Source organism: Panthera uncia, chromosome E1 (genome assembly GCF_023721935.1).
Source record: "Panthera uncia isolate 11264 chromosome E1, Puncia_PCG_1.0, whole genome shotgun sequence".
Taxonomy (NCBI): Eukaryota; Metazoa; Chordata; class Mammalia; order Carnivora; family Felidae; genus Panthera; species Panthera uncia.
Genome location: NC_064814.1, coordinates 3,901,796 through 3,922,586, shown reverse-complemented (window position 1 = coordinate 3,922,586; position 20,791 = coordinate 3,901,796). Strand labels below are relative to the sequence as shown.

Below are 20,791 nucleotides of genomic sequence, written 5' to 3'. Positions count from 1 at the left end.
AGAAAGAAGACGTTCTCTCAGGGTGCCTGGCGGGGCTCAGTCGGTTGAGTGTCTCAGTTCAGCTCAAGTCATGAGCTCCTGGTTTGTGAATTGGAGCCCTGCATCAGGCTCACTGCTGTCGGCACAGAGCTCGCCTCGGATTCCTGCCCCCCCCCCCCCCCCCCCCCGCCCCTCCTCGCGTGTGCTCTCTCTCTCAAAAATAACATAAATAAATAAACATTTTAAAAGGAAAGAAAGAAAGATGGGGTTCTCTCAGTTTTAGCTGCCTGTGCCACCGCTGCCCCAGGACAGCTCTGTGACTGGGACCTACCCGTGGACAAAGTAACAGGCGCGAGAGAAAAGGGGAAGAGGAGAAACTCACCCCCATACAGGTCACCTCCCCAAGTTTGTTTGTTTGTTATTTTATTTTATTTTATGTTATCATTTATTTTTTGAGAGAGTGCGAGCAGGGGAGGGGCAGAGAGAGGGAGACATAGAATCCGGAGCAGGCTCCAGGCCCTGAGCTGTCAGCACAGAGCCCGACGCAGGGCTCGAACTCACAGATTGCGAGATCGTGACCTGAGCCGAAGTCGGACGCTTTACCGACCGAGCCACCCAGGCACCCCTCTCCCCAACTTTTAAGTCTGCTCCCTACCCCACCTGCTTTTCACTTTCTTTTCTTGCTGTGTTTTTGTATTTACATTGTACTTCATCCGGTTTTTTTATTATAATCAGCAGCTGAGAGAGGCTCTTGTGGGCTTCCTCCGTCTCGGTCAGCCCCAGAAGTCATAAATTACTACCTGCAGTGGTTTTCCATGCCGCATAACAGATCACCACAAACCTAGCTAGAGCCTAACACTATACATTCAGTATTTCACAATGTCTGTAGACAAGGAGGCTGGGCATGACTTAGCTGGGCCTGCTCTAGGCTGCAGTCCAGGCCTGGGCTGGCTTTTCATTTTGGGGGGGTGGGGGGGGGGCTTAACTGGGGAAGGATGGGCTTCCAAGCTCACTAAGGCTGTTGACAGAATTCATTACCTTGCAACAGTAGGATTCATGGCAGCTGTGTCTTCAAAGCCAGCACCCAAGAGGGAGACTAAAACCCGTCTGCTAAAAAAGGGGGAGTCTTAAATAACGTAGTCAAGGGAGCAGCATATCATCACTTCTGCTATATTCTAATGGTGAGAAGCAAGTCCTGGGTCCCTCCCACACTCACAGGAGGGCATTTATACAAAGGTGTGAACATCAGGAGACCTCAGAGTCTCTATCAACTACTTTATCCTTTGATCCTCAAATAAAAACTCTCCCTCTGCTCTTAACTCATCAGAGCTGTGGTTCTCTTTTCCACCCCTAGTCTTGGTGTAATGCTGAGTGACTTCCTGGTTCTTCTAGACAGTCCATCCAGCACCCGGACCTATGAGTTCTTGACCTCCTGTATGCTAGTGACCTTGACTTTAGAACCCTGTCCTGAAATCCCAAGCATATGCTCTTTGCTACATAATTCTGTTTATTTCCATCATCTGTCATGTATTAAGGGTAATTCAGGTCTTAACTTCACTTTCCTATTTATTAGATTCTCTGTCCCTTGAGGTCCAAGTCTGTTTTTATGTCCCCTCCCTCTCGTATTGCCCACAGGATCTCCTGAGTATTTCCCGCACATAGCAGGTATTCAAACACGTGTTGAAAAATTAAGAACCTTAAATATTTCAGTGACAGCTGGACAGGATACCACTTCCTTCTTCCCGTTTTAAATTTGTCTGATAACACTTTATCAGCCCTTTCTAACCTAAACACTGCCAGGAAATTCTAATTGGATTAGCCACACTTTGAAAATAATGGGATGGACACAAACCCGCGATGAATTGGTGAGTGCTTTAACAACTAGGCATCGGAGTCTAAGCGGGATAACTTCAGAGTATAGGCTGTGGTGGGTCTTGTAGGTGAAGCTGAGGATGAGGACTGACCGCCATTTCTGGTAACTAACCCTCCAAGGCAGAGACAGGCCCACCCTCTTTTATCGAATCCTGCGCTTGTACAAAAAGAAGAGCAATCAACGAACAGAAAGGCTGGAAACGTGGAAGGTTTTGCAAGCAGCATAGTTTCGCATGGGGTGGCTACATTCCCAGTCTCCCTACATAATTGTATCTTTTGAATCCTGGTGTCTCTGGGAAAATGTGAGTTTAACCAGGAAGACTGAGATGATTGGTACACATCGAGGCTTCAGTTGTGGGGATTCCCCTACTTCCCAACTCTCCCTTCTTCCGGCTGCTTCGAAAATAAGGGTGTTGCTCCTTCGTCCACCCAAGGCCTGCTAGTAAGCCAGTGATGGCTAAACTATTTGAGAATAAAAGAAAGGTTAGATTCTTAAAACCCAGATTATTAAAAATACTTTCTTTCTAATCCAACTCAGTATAGTGGAGGCCATTAGAATATGCCTTGTCATGCAGAGTATAGGTGATTTATTATCCAGTTTGGCCTTGGGTTCAGTTTGACATCCAGAAGTTGAGCCTCATATCAGATTTTCTCCTTACCCAGTTTTCACTGCTACTGAAACAAGCTGTACCACCAGTCAAAGCAATGCAGTTTTCTTGAGCAGAAGCTGGACAGGAACGCTGGGAGTTACTGGTGGTGGTGGTAGTGAACCAGAGGGGAAGTGCATGTGTACGAACAGAAAGTGATAAGATAATGTTCCCACCATGGCATATTATGTAGCCATTAGAAATAATAGATTTGGGGCACCTGGGTGTCTCAGTTGGTTAAGCGTCCGACTTCGGCTCAGGTCATGATCTCGCGGTTCTTGGGTTCGAGCCCCGCGTTCGGGCTCTGTGCTGACGGCCTGGAGCCTGCTTGGGATTCTGTGTCTCCCTCTCTCTGCCCCTCCCCCACTCATTCTCTGTCTCTCAAAAATAATACATGTTAAGGAAAAAAAAAAAGAATAGATCTATCCGTTGGGGGAGGGGATGAGGAGATTCACACATATGCACTGAATGAGAAAAGCAAGATGCAAAAAAGTTTGTACAATGTGTTCCCGTTTTTACAGAACTGACCAAATGAAATGCTTCATAAGAAATGTGTAGGTAGGTATGTTTCCATACAGTCCCAGGAGAGTGGGGAAAGACCCAGAAGGGTGCGAACTAGGTGGTTAATGGGGATTATCCGGAAGGGCAGTGAGGGCAAATGGAGCTTTGCTGTGGTTGTGGAGGGAGGAGGAAGGCCAAGCCAATGAGAAACTAAACCGCAGAGTATGCTGGGAACAGTATAGGATTACATTTACACACGTGTATACAGCTGTGTATTTACATGTACGATGTAAAAGAAAAAATTGAAATTAAAAATTAAAGTCACAAATGAAATTCTCCCAGCCTGGCCATCCCGTTTCTTTCTGCTGCTTGCAGCTTAACTTGTAAGTCCGTCTCGTACTTGTCCCACGTAAGAAAAATACTGATTAACTCTGTACGGTTGACCCTTGAACAACAGGAATTTCACCTGTGGGGCTCCACTTACACATGGGTTATTTTCTTTTGGTGAATACAGCACAGTACCATAAATACGTTTTTTCTTCCTTATGATTTTCTTCACATTTCGTGTTCTCTAGCTTATTTTATTACAATAATACAGTATATAACATATATACAGACATGTGTTAATCGACTGTTGATGTGATCAGTAAGGCTTCTGGTCAACAGCAGACCCTTAGCAATTAAATCTGGGGGGAGTTAAAAGTTACATGTGCATTTCTGACTGCTTGGGGAGTCGGTGTCCCTAACCTGCACAATATGCAAGGGTCCGCTGTATAGTCGATACTTGATACGTGTTAGTTTTTTCCTCTTCCACTAGGTCAAGAAACTTACCAAATCTGAGTGTGGTTTTTCTTTTCTTTTTAAGTGGTCTCTACACCCAGCTTGGTACTCAAACCCATGACCCTGAGATCAAGAGTTCGTGCTCTTCTGACCGAGCCAGCCGGGCGCCCCTCCAAATCTAAATTTATAATCTTCTCACTAGCCCTGAAAGGTAGATAGAATCTTATTAAGTATTACTTGATCATTTCAGGTAGTAATAAGGTGTCCCTTGGAAAGAGAGTACACTTATGGAAGATGTCTTTTTAAAGTAAAAAATGTGATTTTTAAATCACATTTAAAATGTTGATTTTTATTTTTTTTTAAATTTTTTTTTCAACGTTTTCTTTTTTTTTTTTTTATTTTTTATTTATTTTTGGGACAGAGAGAGACAGAGCATGAACGGGGGAGGGTCAGAGAGAGGGAGACACAGAATCGGAAACAGGCTCCAGGCTCCGAGCCATCAGCCCAGAGCCTGACGCGGGGCTCGAACCCACGGACCGCGAGATCGTGACCTGGCTGAAGTCGGACGCTTAACCGACTGCGCCACCCAGGCGCCCCATAAATGTTGATTTTTAAAGCACATTTAAATCACATTTAAAACGTTGACTTAAAAAAAAAAAAAAAAAAAAAAAGATTTTTAGCGAGAAGTGGCCGTAACTGTGTGTTGGAGTCAGAGGTAGAAGTTGTTACTGTTAATTGGGGGAAATTAGATAAAACTGTACTGAAGACCATACGTGTGAATTGCGCCTTGTCATATACACATGAGCTCTGGCAGGTAGGTATAGGATACCTCGTGGCTACTTGGGCTCTTTATTTACAACATTTTATTTTACTGTTACGGTGAAACCTTAACTGTGCAGCTGGGGGAGTAGCCGGCTCTAATTACTTTAATTGTCAGAGCAGTAGAATTAAGCAATCATTTTTTTCTTCACTTCAGTTGAATACCTTTTACAAATGTACCCATACTTGCCTATCTTACTAAGTTTAATATCTGAAGATAATTTAAGGCTTTCATTGTACTGTAGATTAAGAAAGTGTAACAATAGAGGTAGGCAGCCACGACTTGGTTTTTATTTATTCACTTTGTTCCAAGACGTGTGGCAGGAGGTGCGACGATTATAGCACTGCACCCATCACTCACAGACTTGCCTGCGCCTTATAAGAATGTTTAAGTGCAGATTTCTTAGGGTCTCTGCACTTTTTAACATGAAAATATTCCTGGAAAAATGAATAATAACCATTTCCCAAACTTGATAAATGTACTATCCTTCTTTAAAAGCAATATTCTCGGGGCGCCTGGGTGGCTCGGTGGGTTAATAAGCATCCGACTTCAGCTCAGGTCATGATCTCACGGCTCAGGAGTTCGAGCCCCCGAGTCGGGCTCTGTGCTGACAGCGTCTCCCTCTCTCTCTGCCCCTCCCCCGCTCACAGTCTGTCTCTGTTTCTCAAAAATGAATAAGCATTAAAAAAAAAAAATAATAAAGAAGAATATTCTCTAAGGACACCCACCCACATGGTGCTGACTTGAATTATGTTTATTATGATAGTGTTTAAATAGGTGCACACGGGCAGTAGGTTGAAACTCCTTATGCGTGTAACCGTATGTATATAAAACACATTTACGAATGGAACTCTCAAAATCGGTACTTTCAAAACAACATTAATGTATGCTTGGATGAGGTTTTCCTGAGGCTTCTGTGCCCGCTGCTCCCTGTTTGGTCTGGTGAATCCTCTTTCCCGCCAGCACCGGCGCGGGCGGCCGAGGCAGGAGACGGGAACGGCAGGGTCACGTACAGGGCAAGTTTCCCACAAAGAAGAAGGAAGCTGTGGCGGGACAGGAGCCACTGTAGAAACTGCGCGGCGCCTTGGCTTGAGGGAGAGTGCCCGAGCGAGGCCGGGGCCCAGGCTCCCCGAGGGAGGCGAAGCGGCGGCCCTCTGGTGGCAGAGCGCCTCCCTGGCGGCGCGGGCGCGGGCGCCGGGCCGCAGGAAGTGCCCCTCCGCGGCACGCGCCTGGCGCGGGAGAGCCACGGCCAGTGGTAGCCAGGCGTGCGGCTCCACGGGAGCACCGGAAGCGCGGCCCTGGTGGCAGGCCGGCCGCGTGGACGTGCTGGGGAAGGAGTATCAGTGCGGCAGGAGATGGGGAGCACGCGGGGTCCCGGCGGGAGGGCCGTGTCATTGGCGGGACCACAAGAGACGAACGTAGGGGCAGGGTGATTGGCAGGGGGCCTGGAGCACACGGTGTCTGTGTGCAAAGGGTCACGGGCAGGTGACACTAGACCACGTGCTGCAGGGTTGCTTGAGGGACCGCCCTTTCTGGCCCATGGCTGGGGTCCTCACTGGCGTCTTCACAGCGAGCTACATGCTCAGTTGCGCCCACTGGAAAGGAGAAATATTGAAGGAACCCGCCCAGGTACGCACAGCAGTGTGTGTTGAAGGTTGAATTTGGAGCTGCCCAGCAGTAAGTTGGTATCTGACCCACCAGGCCGTGCCAGCCGGATGCTCCTGCAGTGTTTGAGGCCTGGCTTACAGGGCTCACCCTTCCGAGGGCCGTGACTCTGCGCTGTGTTCCCGTGTAGCGTTGTAGCGGCTCTCCACGCTGGCTAGGAATCTTTGCTTAACTGCCTTGGGGGTACCCGGGTGGCTCAGTCGGTTACGTGTGCAACCCTTGATTTCAGCTCGGGTCACGATCTCACGGTTGGAGACTTCAAGCCCCACGTCGGGCTCTGCGTTAACAGCACAGAGCTTGCTTGGGATTGATTCTCTGTCTCCCTCTCTCTCGGCTCCTGCCTTCCTGTCCCTCTCCCTCTCCCTCCTCCTCCCTCTGTCAAAAATAAAGAAAGAAAAACTGAAAAAAAGAATCCTCTCCGAAGGTTCTGATTCGGGCTAGGGTGGAACCCAGGAATTTGCGTTTTTGATCGGTGCCCTCGGGGGTGCTGACAGCGAGGCTCCTGAGGCTCCTGAGCAGAGGGACGCAGGCCTGGGGCCGGGCTGTGTGAGCACTCTTGTTGCAGGCCGTGCCCTTACCGCCTAACACACTGCCTTCTGGAAGCATGGCGTTTGACACGTGGGCTGAAAGAACAGCCACGGAAGCACTAGTGCGCTCAGGACAACTGGCCGTGGCCCCGAGAAGTGGCCCCGTTTTTAGTGCCCCTTCTTGGAGCGCCCTTCTGCCTACCATTTGGTTTAAGAGGGACTTTATACTAATGCCATCTTTCTTTATGTTGAACAGGGAGAAAGAACAAGAAACACAAAAAGAGGAACGTTTGATGGAAGAAAAGAAAAAGAAAAAGCAGGAAGAAAAGAAAAAGAAGGAAGGTGCTCAGAAAAAGGTTTGGCCAGAACCAGCACCCCATTGACTATAATCAGCACGTGCCTCATTTGCCCCGTCCCGGCCATTATGTTACAGAGTTTCGTTTGATGACCTCCAAAAAGCAATACGCCAAATCTTTGATTAGCAAAAAATAGCTGTTATACTAGCGAAACGGAAATGGGGTGACAGCCGCAGAGTACCTGTCTTCGGGGGCTGGAAGTGGTAGAGCGGCGTTTGAGAGGAGTCTGGTTTTCGTTGTTGCCGCTAAAGAAGGTCCGCGCTCCTCGCTCATGGCGCCCCGTCCAGGGCAGTCGTGTCTGAGAAGTGAGGAGAGGGCCGCGTAACTGATTTGCTTAGGGAAGCTAGAAGCCAGTTTCGCAGATTTGGCCGAGGTTCTTTTATAAATCCTGTTAGTAAATGTTAAGAATTGAAAGTCCTACTGTAAATCTTTCGGTCGCACTTGAATTTTATGGCGTTCAATCCACCAAGTTATGCCATTTGTTGTTCTTGCCTAGTTTAATGTGTCTTGTGATTTAAACTGTATACTTTTTAGTCTGTATTAAAATACAGAGCTCGGATGAGCTTCCAGATAGGTGGCTGTTTTGGTCTTGAGATCACTGTTGGCATGTGATAGCATGTAGGCAATTATATACATTTTTCTCATTAATAAATTTTAATAAATCACCTGGGCAAAAACTCATTTTTAAAATTTACAGTATTAAAGTCTGTGTATAAACTTTCATAGATGTGCACACTCTACACATTATTATTCCTAAAGAGTTTCTGATTTTTTCTTTTTCAGGCTGCTGATCAAAAAACCAAAGGTAAGTTTATTTTATTTGCGGGCGGCACATTTTACTGCAGCAGCAGACTTTTTATGATGAGGGTGACTCTCGTTGCAATTGATAGTTAGAAACAAAGACTCTAACCCTTTGAATCTTTTGAATCTTCTTTTATTATTCACTGTGAAATTCTTCGTTTATCACTGTTTTTACATCTGTATTTCATTGGCATTTGTTTGACCTAAAAATGCTTAAAGAACGTCGTATTCGCTTTCTAAAAAATGCTTTTTCATTTTCCTTTGGTTTGCTTTCCACCAAACAAGGACTAAGCTGATAATGTTGATCCGGTTTGAATAAGACTGAAAGATACTGACATTTTTGAAGCTTCCACTTTCTTTTTGCTGACTCTTTATAATAAAAAGAGGTCTATTCTTTTCTTATTCCCTCTTTGCTTACTGATACAGAAAAGATTTCTTTATTATTTTGAGTCCCAACTTTGCTTATGACTGCCTTGTGGGTGTTGCAAACGCACGTAGTTCCCTCAGAAACCTGGGCATCCCTGGGATCTGCTGGAAAGGGAGCGAAGCGGCAGCCACGCCACGAGCTTCACTCCGTGCTCACTCTAGTCGGGGACAGTCCGGTGGCGCGTGCGCGTGCGGGATCCGCGCACACCAGCTCTGTAATTTGGGGCTGGCGACCTCACTTGTCAACCTCGAGCACCTCCTGTTTAAAATGAGAAAGCTGGTGAGCGCATGGTTCCCACCTCGTAAAGCTGCTTGTGCAGATCCAGTGAGACCATGTAGGGAACGGGCTCAGGGCCCGGCATACAGTTGGTGCTCAGTAAGGGTTAGCTGTAACGAATGGTTACGATGTTACAGTTTCTGTTGGACCGTCACATGTGCGCAGTCACACACGCGAGCACACGCAAGCATGTACACACGCTGTAAACACTTAGCGGGGTGCCGTTTCGGGTGGTGCCACTGGTAAGACCCTACTTTTGTTTGGCGTCTTAGTTTCCGAAGTAAAATCTGTGTCTATGACTTCATTTGAACCGCATGCCCGAGCGGAGCAGGTGTTCGTTTACCGTGAAGAGACAGGCTGATGGCGCGAGTTAAGTGGCCCGCACTTGGCCAGCAGTTCGTGGAGAGAGCAGACCGGAGAGGGCCTGGGCTTCCCGACCCCCGTGCAGCGGGCCTCCGAGTCCCTGCACCAGGGTCGCAGTACGCCTGGCACTTCCTATCAAGTCAATACTGAGCGGCAGCCTGGTTCTCAAAAAGGACATTTTTCTGTACTCGGAGAAGCAGTGGGAGTTTATATCACACTTTTCCAGAAGGTCCAAAGGGTTGTGGTGCATAGTTGTATTGGCAGTGACCATCTTGAATAAGAAACAGTGGTTTCTTAACACTCACCTCTTACAACTACAGGATCGTTGTTCTGAATCCCCCCACTTCCCCCCTTTTTTTTCTTTTTTAAAACATTCTGGGAAGCTTTCATAACCCGATTCAATCTCGGCTGTATTCTGTTGTCATCGTTGACTCTTCAGATAGTAACAAATCGCTTTTGGTTGTGCAGTGATCGTGACTTACGTGGTCCTGCCACACTACCCGGAGTTATCATTTCCCGTTACCGTTCCGATGAGTATTGCCGTTGCGTACTCCAAACTCTGCTGGTATTTTACGTTCTCCTTTTCTCTCCTCTAAATTACTGCTCCTTTGGGTCCAATTTGTCATCAGCTGTGCTAACTATAACTAGCCTCAGCACACATAACAGTAATGGTTATTAATGTCTTCTAAACAACGAAAAAAGGCGTTTTAAATTACAAATACTCTAACAGTGCCGTTAGGTAATTCGTTAATGAATATGAGCAGTATCGAGGTTTACATTTTTCTCAGGTGCTCCCCTATTACTGGTTCAGATTGAAATTAACTGCCTGCAGGAAGGTGGTTCTGAATCTCTGACTGGACGTGCGTGTTGGGCACCACAGGCTGGGCCCGCCCTTTCCCTGATGAGCACTCCCCTCGGCCCCTGCCCCTCAAAGAACTGCGCTCCGCACTTGGAAAACCTTCGTGAGAGCCTGTTCACAAGCAAAATTGTTTTTTGTAAATTCTGTGAAACACTCTCTCTGCGTTATTGGTGACTAGAGGGAGAGGGAGAGGAACACAGTGACTTGTTCCGCCTCGGTGAGACTCGGGGTGCTCTCGTAGCTGGGGGCTGGCAGTCAGACACGACCCTGTCGTGAGATACCACCAACCTATGTATTGTATTTCTGCCGTCTGAGCACCTGACGCTTTTTAGTGGGTTTTGCTTCGGTAATCCGTGATCTGTTTTCTTTATTTTGGGCGCTGCTCTTAATTTGGGCACAGATAACAATAGCTTTCTATGTGATGTGATGACTTTGTGAGCCCAAGTTGTCTATTATTGTGTTCTGGGTCTTTCATGAATTTAATTTTTTTAGGATTAATTATAACATCCATAAATGTGAAGTAATTTAATTTATTGGTTTTGACCAGATTTCCTAAAGTTCATAAAATAGATAAGTTTTCATACAAGAAGCTCAGTTAATTATATCATGTATGAAAGCGAGTATCTTGATGACCCAATATGTCTCAAACTCCATATGATTAACGCTTTATGGTTTTGAGTCATATACTGTAATAAATTCACACATTATGATTAGTCTCCTAATCTTGCTTCAAAGGGTGGACTATAATTTAAGTTTTGCGATCGGGTGTTCAACTTTGCCATGCGTTCAATTTGTCACGCTAATTTTACGAAAATCTTTATGAGCTTTTGTTAACGTAAATCAGTTGAAACCGTATGCCCTCGGCAGCCTTAGGCGGGGTGACAGGGGTTTTGGGGGGTCACAGATGATACGCACTGTGCTGTAGTCCTGTTAAGGCTCATTCTCGACGTGTATTTCTCTCGGTACGAATGCAGGTGAGAAGTGAAGCTGAAAGCGTGCCCCCCCAATCTCGTAGTCGGGTGTAGATATGGACGAGTGGAAGTGAGGACCCAGCCTCCGCCTCACCAGTTAGCTGGCCCTCCTCTTCGGCGGCGCGGGCCGACTGCGGTTCACTCGGTCCTGAGCTATTTGCTCAGCACAACACTCAGCGGTTTGTTTTTATCAGGCGTCACGTCCGTGTGTTCCTGAATCACACGGTGTGGTGAAATTGGCCAGGTTCCCCGAGTTCACGTGTATTCACGTTCACGTCCACATAACCAAAGCAGGTATTATTTTGAGCGTATGAGCTACTCTTAGAAGCAGTAGCTACAAGTCTGGTTAGTGTGCTCGGCATAGTATGGTTTATAAAATATGGCGTTTTGTTTGCCTGTCTACAAAATTAACAAAATCTTAGGGGGTGAGGGATCCTTAGAGACTCTCCAGTTCCTTCATTGATTAGGAAATGAGGTTCAGAGAGGTTAAGCGCTTAGTCTATGTCTGGACAGCTGTAACTAGGGGCAGAACACTAGAACCTCATCTTCCGGCTGCCAGTTATATATGTATCGTACTGTCCTGTGAGGGACACATCAACATCGTATATCCATTGTCAGTGTAATCGCTCATTTTAGGAAGTACCTTAGGGTCTTTTCAAGTGAGGCTGAAAGAAATTCCTAAGGGATTCAGTTTGTGAGGGATCTTTATGGGATGGTATCTTAGAGGATTTTAAATATTAGATATCTCTCTTTAGCCATGTTACCGTGTTTAAAGTAATTGTTTAGTTTTTCTGTTAAATCCCTGGAGAAGGAAGATATAATAAATGCATTCCTATTTTTTTCCGTGGGAATGAAAGAAAGTATATTAAGGTGTGGTAATTTTCCCCTAATACGTAGGCAGCTTAAAAGGATAGAAATTATCGGGGGGAAGACAGCTAAGCGGGTACGTGCGTAGAAGTTCCCCCTCAGACTTAGAAGGAAGGGAATATCCGCCGGTGGCTGGGAAGCCGCACGCTGCTTCTGTTACAGGCCCTTTGACAACATCTCCTTGCAGGCCCTTCTGATGAGTCTCCGACGAAGTGAAAGTCCACATCCCCGTTTAGCTTAACTAAGCCAAACGTTAAACGTAAAGGCAGTTCCAAGTTTAGCGAAAGTTACAGTTTATAGCTCCAAAGGAAGCTGACAATCTGCTCTCGGAGAAATCACTTAACAGATTACTTTCTTTTTTTTTTTTTTCTTTTTTCTAAAACAGCTTTATTGATTTAAATTGGCACACAGTACACTGCACGTGTTTCGTAAGTTTCGGTGCGTGCGAGCCTGGAAACCGTCCCCGCGATGAAACCACTCCTGAAGGTTTCCCCGACCCTTCCTAGCCACTTCCCATGCCCTCCCCGCCTGCATCGGTCCGGTCCGTAGGCAAACGTTGGCTGATTCGCTTCCCGCCGCTACCGCAGGTTTTCTTTTCGAGACTCTCGTTAGGGAAACGGAATCACACAGGATTCACTCTTGGCTTCTTTCCCTCACTAATGCTTTAGAGATTTCGTCCCTGTCGTGGATATCAGCAGTTCACCCCTCTTCGTTGCTGAGCAGAGTTCCATCGTTTGGGTACATCACAGTTTGTCCATTTACCCGTTCGTGGGCACGTTGAGTTGTTTCTGGTTTTTAACTCCCGTGAATAGAGCCTCTACGAACCTTGATATCGAAGTCTCTGTATGGACATTTGCTATGATTTTTTCTGTGGTCGATGTGTAGGAATAGAACGGCCGGATCTTGGAGTAGACACGGCTTTACCCTTCGAGGAAACCGCAGAACGTTTCAAAGTGGTTACACCCCTTCCCAGTTCTACATCTTACCAACACCTGGAAAATCAGTCTCGATTTTGGTAGCCGTTCTAATAGGTGGGTGGTGATCTCTCATTGTGCCCTTGACTGGATATCTGTAAGGGCTGATGGTGTTGAATGTCATTCCTGTGCTTTCTTGCTCTCCATGGATCTTTGGCGAATTAGTCAAACGTTTTGCTACCTTTTAAAAAGCTGAGTTATTTGCTCTCTTATTCCTGACTGGTTTCTACTAGTAAATTGGCCTCTAGAGCTGGGCAGAGAGACTCATCGTGGCAGCTTAGTTTTCTTCATGCCTCAGTCGTTGCCCTTTCTTTCTATGTGTGCGGTTATTTGTAACAGTAATTTCAGAAAATACAGTAGTTGTGATCACGTTCTATCTAGCTTTTAACACATCTACTAAAGATTGCATTAATAAAGGAGTGGTTAGTCACCTTTTGCTAGCTAGAGTTGTCGAGTTAGTTCATTAATTAGACAATTAACAAATATCCACCAGACAGAGATAGATTCTCTGTTCTCAAAGAGACAGGTTAGATATATAAGCAAATGAACTCAATAAAATGTTCCGGGGGTTGTGTTTTATTTATCCCACGTCTTGTCCCTGAAAGGATTTAAGTACATTTCACTTTTCATTCAATATTTATATCCCTGGAAGAAAAGATGGCCTGTTTTTAAAAATAAGTGGGAAAACTGGGGGAAAGGCAAATAGTGGTTTAGAACAAGATAAACACAGGCTGGGACTGGCCCCTCTCCCGGTTGTCCCCAAGTCAGCTGTGCACATGACCCAAGGTGGGGGGTGCCTTTTCCCAGCCATCCTGAACCCACCCATGAGGCCCCTCTCACCAGCCTGTCCTACCACGAACAGTGAGTTGAAACTAGAGAGGTGGAGGGCAGGGAGGCCCACAGGGCCCATGTTGGGACTCCAGGTGTGACCTTTTAGACCAGAGGGCGCCACTGGAGATTTTGAATGGGAGAGTGACATCATGAGGTTCACATTTTAGAAGGATCACGGAGCATGCCAGATTGAAGATGAGTCCGACGGTGGCGAGAGAACTGGGGGCAGTGGGTACATTGAGACCGCTGCCTACTTGATGACTGTGTGGCGCGGGGTGGGCAGAGAGGAAGGGTCGTGGTGCGGGGCAGACAGAGCCTGGAGACTGACCGCGCTAATCTGTTCCGGCGGATACTTTACCGAATACCTCCTGTGTGGCTGGCACTGTTCGCTGTGGGGGGAGAGATTTAAAGGCACAGGTAGGCTTCCCACCCTCCTGGAGGGGAGAGTCTTACGGGGAACGGGCAGAAACCTCAGCCGCAGTGCTGTCCGTGTCGTTACTGACCGGAACGGCTGCTGTGATGGAAAGGAACGTTGTTTAATGAGAGCATAGAACGGAAGAATCGGAACCGGGCTGCGAGGGGCCGAGGCATCCTGAGTGAAGCTTGAATTGAGATCTGAAGGATGGAGAGAAGGCAGCTAGCTAGGCCGGGGAGAGCAGAGAGGGGACTCCAGGGCGCCCACAGAGAGAGGGAACGGCATTTGCAAAGGCCGGCCGGCTGGGGTGGCGTTCTCCGGAACCAAACAAAGAGCTGGCGCAGCAGGTGAATTGTCGGCCACGGGGGAGAGTGGCGTCACTGAGGCCAAGGTGGATGGGGACCCAGTGTGCACAGGGCACGTGGAGGTGGGATATTCCTTTTCAAAACCCATTTGCAATATGGCCGGTTTGCCTCCCCTTCCCCAGCCTTCTCCCACTGAATGTTGGCATAGTCTGTCTCGGGCTCCCTCTTCTGGCAGGTTGTAGGATTCTGCACTTCTGGAGGGTAAACATCACAGGATCGACGCTGTTCCACAATTTGTACATTTATTACAGAAAACACACCCACACAGGCGCGCGCCCGCGTGCGGTCCTGCCACACGAGGCAGTAAGCCTGCCCTGAGAGAATACGTTTCAGACATAATTCCACTTAAACCTTCTGTGTTTCATGAGATTTAGGATCTGCTGTTTTTCAAGAGCTAGTTCAGTTCCAGATGATTGAGTATGGAAAGAGACGAGGTCAGGCTGGAGGTGAGAGAGCCGAGAATCTCTGTGCTCAGGGGACTCTGTTCACCCTTCATGTCTGTCCAGTGTGTTGCCTCATCTGGGGACATATTCATATCCCCAGTGTTCCATATTAAAAAGGTGATAGAGAAGCCAAAATATATTAATGCTGTATTGTTTACTTGGCTTTAACATATGCTGCTATCAAATTTTTCTACTTGGATCTTCTAAATCTGCTGGCTGTTGCTTAAAAGAGGTTGGAAATATTTGCCTGTATGATAATTGCCTGTATGTTCATTTCTTGAGAGTAGAAGAATCCAAGGACCAAAACAAAGTAATCTTCTAATAAAACGATTCTTACTGTTAGCGGTCATTATTAAAGCAAATTTACTTTAACATTCATATTATCCAGTCTGGTGTACTAAGAGTAGCATTTAATTTAATTTCATGCTTTTTTAGAGAGGTAACTGTAATACATTAGAATAGAAAACACCTCTAAACAGCATTCTCTCATTAGCAACAGGCACTAAGATAATGTAGTTAGTAGTTAATGAGTTTGTGTTCATTTTGAGTTGAGCTCCCCAAGTTGCCATGGTGACGGATCGGCCAGAAGCCGTCAACAGAACACACAGAAGGCCAGGGCTTGGTACCCTGCCGGGGCTGCCAATAAACACAGCAGATGGACCCTCCTGCACGTAGCGTCTTCCCCTCGCCTCTTGTTCTAAGGAACTTCTTGCTGCCGCGTTTGCTGCAGTGTAGGTTGCAGAAGAGATCGTAATAATGAAAATCTTCCTTGGAATCACAGATTCTTTTAGGCCTGGAAAATAGTTCTCTTTTATATAGATCTCAGTAAATGTAAATTAAAATTTTTAAGAGCTCTACGTCTTTGAGTATGGATTCTGAAATAGCTAGAGTTAAGGCATGATTTTTGAGTATTTTTCTTTTGCCATTATGTGGTATCTGTATGGAAGAGAAATTCTATGCTTTATCATGCAAAAGACTTCTATGTCTTGACTTTTTTTTTTTCTTTTTTAATGTTTATTTTTGAGACAGAGCACACACATGCAAGCAAGCAGGGGAGGAGCAGAGAGAGAGGGAGACAGAGAATTAAAAGCAGGCTTCAGGCTCCGAGCTGTCAGCCCAGAGCCTGACATGGGGCTCGAACCCACAGACCGTGAGTTCATGACCTGAGCCGAAGTCGGACGCTTAACCGACTGAGCCACCCAGGCGCCCTTATTTCTTAACTTCTAAGATGCCACCAGTTCTGGAACATCATTGATCTGATAACGTCTTCCATACGGATGTAGTTGGAGGGCTAATGAAACTATATTAAATTTATACACTCATTGTAAGGTGCATCCAAATTTCAGAAATAAGGTATGTTAACATGTCCCTCTAGCTTGGCGTTTATAAAAAGTTACTTTCCATGCTCACCTGCCAGCGTGCTTTAGGGTGATTGCGGTAGCCCATGAGACTCTAACGGAGGGCGTGTGTAAGGAGGTCCCATTTCAGTAAATGCCGTTATCAGGAGACCACTGTGGAATATCTAGGTCATGAGCACATACCATGATGTTGTCAAGGTGAGAGAGTTGCATGTACTACTTGCCAAAAACAAAAATCAGGTCTTTTTTGTTTGTTTGTTTAAATTTCTTAATGTGCATTTATAGAGGGAGACACTCTAAAGCAGGCTGCAGGCTCTGAGCCGTCAGCACAGAGCCCAGTGCAGGGCTCGAACCCATGAACCGAGAGATTGTGACCTGAGTCAAAATCGGATGCTCAACCGACCGAGCCACCCAGTCACACCCCCCCCCCCCAAAAATCTGGTCTTAATCAGAGTTCAGTTGAAGTGTATAGAAACCACTCTAGCTGTTTTTAAGTACAAGGTGCTTGTAAAATCATTGTGAGGGAAGGGAGAGGGGCGCCCCCCTAGGCTGGGCCTCCAGAGCAGATTCCCCACAGCTCATCCCAGAGAGCTGCTCCCTGGGAGAGTGAGGAGGCCTCACCGGCACCGGCACCGTGTCGCCGCTGCCGCCCAGGGATCAGGAGGCCGCCATCAACACTATCGCTTCCCTGCCCGAGTGGTCGTGATTGGGAACTAGGACCCTACACGGCAACAGATGTCCACCATCCCCAGGGCTGTGCTTATGGCTGGAGCTGGTGCGGCAGGCAGAGAGCGGCCAGGTCGCTGGCTGCCGGGTCGCACGGGCACATGCATCCGACGGGCCTGGTCCACAACCGAGGCCTCCTTGCAGCCATGAGCCAGACCCCTGTGAGTCCTGCTGCTGGTGTGCGTGTTGGAGAAGGGGGGCAGGCGGAGACGGCTTTGACGACCGCCCGGTAACATTTTTTAAAATGATGGGATGGGTGACTGTTGATCAACTTCTGTGTGGTGTTCGACACTTTCCAGACGGTGGAGATGTGAGACCCAAATGAAGTGGGAAGTTTAAGGCCAGGCTAGAGATCTGACCCTGCAGCAGGAGAACAGATGTCAGTACCTGCGCTAACTTACCATGGTCACTTCTGTCAGAGTCTCTGTCTACCTTCCTCCCTTCTTTTGTTCATTAATTGCAGTTCACGTCACGTGACTTTGAGTTTTTGTTCATCAGCCTAAAGTCCTTCCCGCTGCTTCCTCGAGGAGGAAGAGGAGTGAGAAGGATTGTTAAGACTGACCAGGACTGGGGCTCCTGGGTGGCTCAGTCGGTTAAGCGGCCGACTTCGGCTCAGGTCACGATCTCACGGTCCGTGAGTTCGAGCCCCGCGTCGGGCTCTGTGCTGACGGCTCGGATCCCGGAGCCTGCTTTCGGATTCAATGTCTCCCCCTCTCTCTGCCCCTCCCCCACTCATGGTCTGTCTCTGTCTCTCTCTGTCTCTCTGTCTCTCTCTCTCTCTGTCAAAAATAAACAAACATTAAAAAAATAAGAAAGACTGACCAGGACTGCTGACCAAACTTCAGTCAGGCTCCTGAACCCTCTGGCAGCCCCATCCGCGAACTTCCTTGTCAAATCCAGTTTTAGCAAGAACCCTCCTGAGTCAGTTTCACAGAATCACCCACCGCTTCCCAGACACCTGACTGGGTTCCCCATCCTCCACCGGCCCCTGGGTGACGCCTGACCCCCCGGCCTGCCTCCGGCCAGAATCCTGCTGGGTCGGATCAGCCAGAAGCCCCCTGCCCCTTGATGTATTGTCCTCGTAGCGATTTTCCACCCGCTGCCCTCCTCCTGCTCCCTCACCGTAAATCACCACCTGTCCCCGCTGCACTTGGGTATGAGCCCTGTCTGTCTCCCCCACTGCACATCCCCTCACATGGTCCCTACACCCGCGCGACGGTCCTGAGTGGAGTCTGCCTCAGTGTCCTTAAGTGTCACGTGGCATGTTTTTTGTTTAACATAAGAAACACAGTGCACTTACTATATGCTAGACGTTGTTCTGAACAGTTCTTTACCTATAGTAACATTCACCCTTCAGAGAACCCTCTCAGTAAGGAACTCTGTTTTATCCTCCACTTACCCCCACTTCGCAGATGGCACAACTGAGTGACACAGAGGTTAAGTAACTTACCCAGGATCGCCCGCCGGTAAAGGGGCAGAGCTGAAGTTTAAACCCCAAGTCCATACTCGTAACCACTACACTGTATCTCTGGAGAGGTGCGTGGGAATGGTAAATCCCAAATTGCTCACGGTGAGAATCTCTTCGGGGTATACATCCAGGGAGGGGAAGATGGGGCTTTGGTGGAATCGGTGACATTTTATTTCTTAAACTGGAGATTGGATACATGAAGGTTTCTTGATTATTCAGTCTTTGTGCTTTTTTGTCCATCTGATATTTCCACATTTTTTTAAATATTTATTTTTGAGAGAGGGAGAGAGAAAGTGTGTGTGTAAGTGGGGGAGGGGCAGAGAGAGAGGGGGAGACAGAGTCTGAAGCAGGTTCCAGGCCCTGAGCTGTCAGCACAGAGCCGGACGCATTTTTAAAGAAAAGAAGGTCTTGGTAGTATGACTTGGGCAGTAAGGTGGAAACGCCTGGGTGCCCTGGGTGCCCTGTGCTCTCATGCTCCCGGTTCTGTTGAGCCCTGGTGAGGAGCGGACGGTGGACGGTGGTGGGAACCTAACCTCCCAAGGGGGGCCCCGCAGAATTTCTAGAGTGGAGCAAGGAGGGGGCTGCTGCCGTGGGCGCTGGCTGCTGTGTTGTCTCCCTTGCCTGTGAAGGCGACGTCGGCCAAGCAGACAGGATCCCCTGGCTCCGGAGCCTGCACAGACAGGGTCTTGATCAAGGTCACCTGCTTGTGGAGTTTAAATAGCAGTGAAAGAGTGTATCGAGACCCCGTGAACTTGTAACCGAAGGAGCCTTTCCCTGGAGAACTTCTCCCTGGAACTGGAGGCTGCAGGTTCCTCTGCGCTGCAGCCGGAACAGGAACACCGCGGAGCAGCCTTCCGTCAGGCCGCCCCACGGGCTCTCCCAGCCATCGGTGGATGGATTCCAGAACCCTTGCAAAGCCTGCGCCTGCCTCCCCAGCCTCAGGCCCAGAAGCCCTCCCTTCGGGCACCGAGCTCCAGTCACCCTGGCCTTGTGTCAGTCCTTGAGAGCACAGAAGCTCCCTCTCCGGTCAGGACCTTTCCCTGTGCCGTGCCGGCTGGTAGGTGTGAGCCCACAGACCCCACAGACCCCACAGACCCCACAGACCCCACACCCACACACCGGCTCAGGCACACACGTTTTACCCGGCCGCCAGTTTTCCAGGTCCGGCCTGACTGTCACTGCCTCACAGGAGTTAGATCCTTTGTCCCACTGTTACTTGTATCGGGCTTCCCTCAACTTGTGTATCTGTGGAATCGTTACAATCTCCTACTAGATTATAAACTACAAGGACGGGAACTGTGTGTATTTTCCACAGTATACCCAGTATACTCATTAAATTGTCCCAAGTAAATAAATACGGAGAGGGTACGTGAGGGTTAGACACAGTCTGTGGGGTAAGAAGAATGCTGGGCAGAGAAAGTGAACTGTGATTTGACCCCTTACTCCCCGCAGCACCTGCCCCCTGCTGCCGTGCATCTCACAGTGTAGCGTTTTCTGTCCTTGTCTTCTTGCCCTGCCACGGTGTCCGCTCCACGGGTGGGAGTCTGCCCTTTGTCTTCTCTGGCGTTCCCCCAGTGCCTGGAACAGTGGCTGGCTCTGGAAGGGCTTACCAGCACGTGTGAGTAAAAGGTCGGTCAATGTCTCAGTGACCTGCAAGCCCCGCATCACACACCGAGAGGGAGCTGGGTGGCGTCCGGGCTTGAAGAGTATTGCAGAAGTTTGAGCAGCCCTCCTGTCCCGAAGGGTCGGCCTGAACTCCCCACCCATACTGCAGCTGGCTGTCTTGGGAGAGAAGTAGTGGGAACTTAGAACCTGTTTGGACCCCGTTGTGACAGTGCCCTCTGAAAACTGCCACTGAAAGCAGAAAACTGTTTCTTGGAAAGAAAATTGTTCTAAAGAAGCCGAGCTTTCTGAGAGGATGGTTTCCTATCTGCCTTTTCCCCAGCAGGTGTCGCCGTCATTTAAAAGAAAGGGGGAAAGTTTGTTAGGACGAGGAAAGCTCAGGGAGAGAGTTCGGACAGACCAAAATTACTTGGCTGCTGTCTTCATGTTCTCTAAATCAGCGACTTGTCGACAGTCCCTAAATCAGGCTAAGATTCCCATCGCCTGGCTGCGTTCTGCTGCTGTATTGGAACAGTGATGTGTGGGGTTGACTCGTCCGTGAGCCTGTCATCGAGGGATAACCTTAGAGGCAGGTGAGTTTGAGAAGAGCAGTGTCGTGATACCCTACCCACTCTCTGGGTGGCGAGAGATGGAGAAGTTCGTATCTGAAGAGGGTGGATGGCTGGTCAGAAAATGCCCGTTTGATTCATCAATATCATAAGAACAGATCCAAAGGGGAAATAGTCCGTATTCAGATATGTTAGAATTGCTGTTTTATGTTCAAAAATAGTTACCGATTGGTAGCATTCATTCTTTGTACTTCTTCGAAACCAGGGACTGACAGCATTCGTTTATTCCATCACACTGCTTCGTCTCTGTAGCATGAATTCCTTTTCCT

At 48.0% G+C, this 20,791-nt stretch overlaps 1 protein-coding gene across 5 annotated transcripts in view; it reads left to right on the top strand.

Annotated features, from left to right (window-relative positions):
- The first annotated feature begins 4,384 nt into the window (after nt 1-4,384).
- Nucleotides 4,385-20,791, top strand: part of TNRC6C (trinucleotide repeat containing adaptor 6C) — an 87,312-nt gene continuing 70,905 nt past the window's right edge. For all 5 annotated transcript variants that reach the window (XM_049635602.1, XM_049635599.1, XM_049635600.1 and 2 more), the window contains exons 1-2: nt 4,385-7,147; nt 7,931-7,952. In XM_049635602.1, coding sequence (XP_049491559.1) covers nt 6,869-7,147; nt 7,931-7,952 — 301 coding nt within the window. In that variant the 5' untranslated portion in view covers nt 4,385-6,868. The remainder of the gene's footprint in view (nt 7,148-7,930; nt 7,953-20,791) is intronic.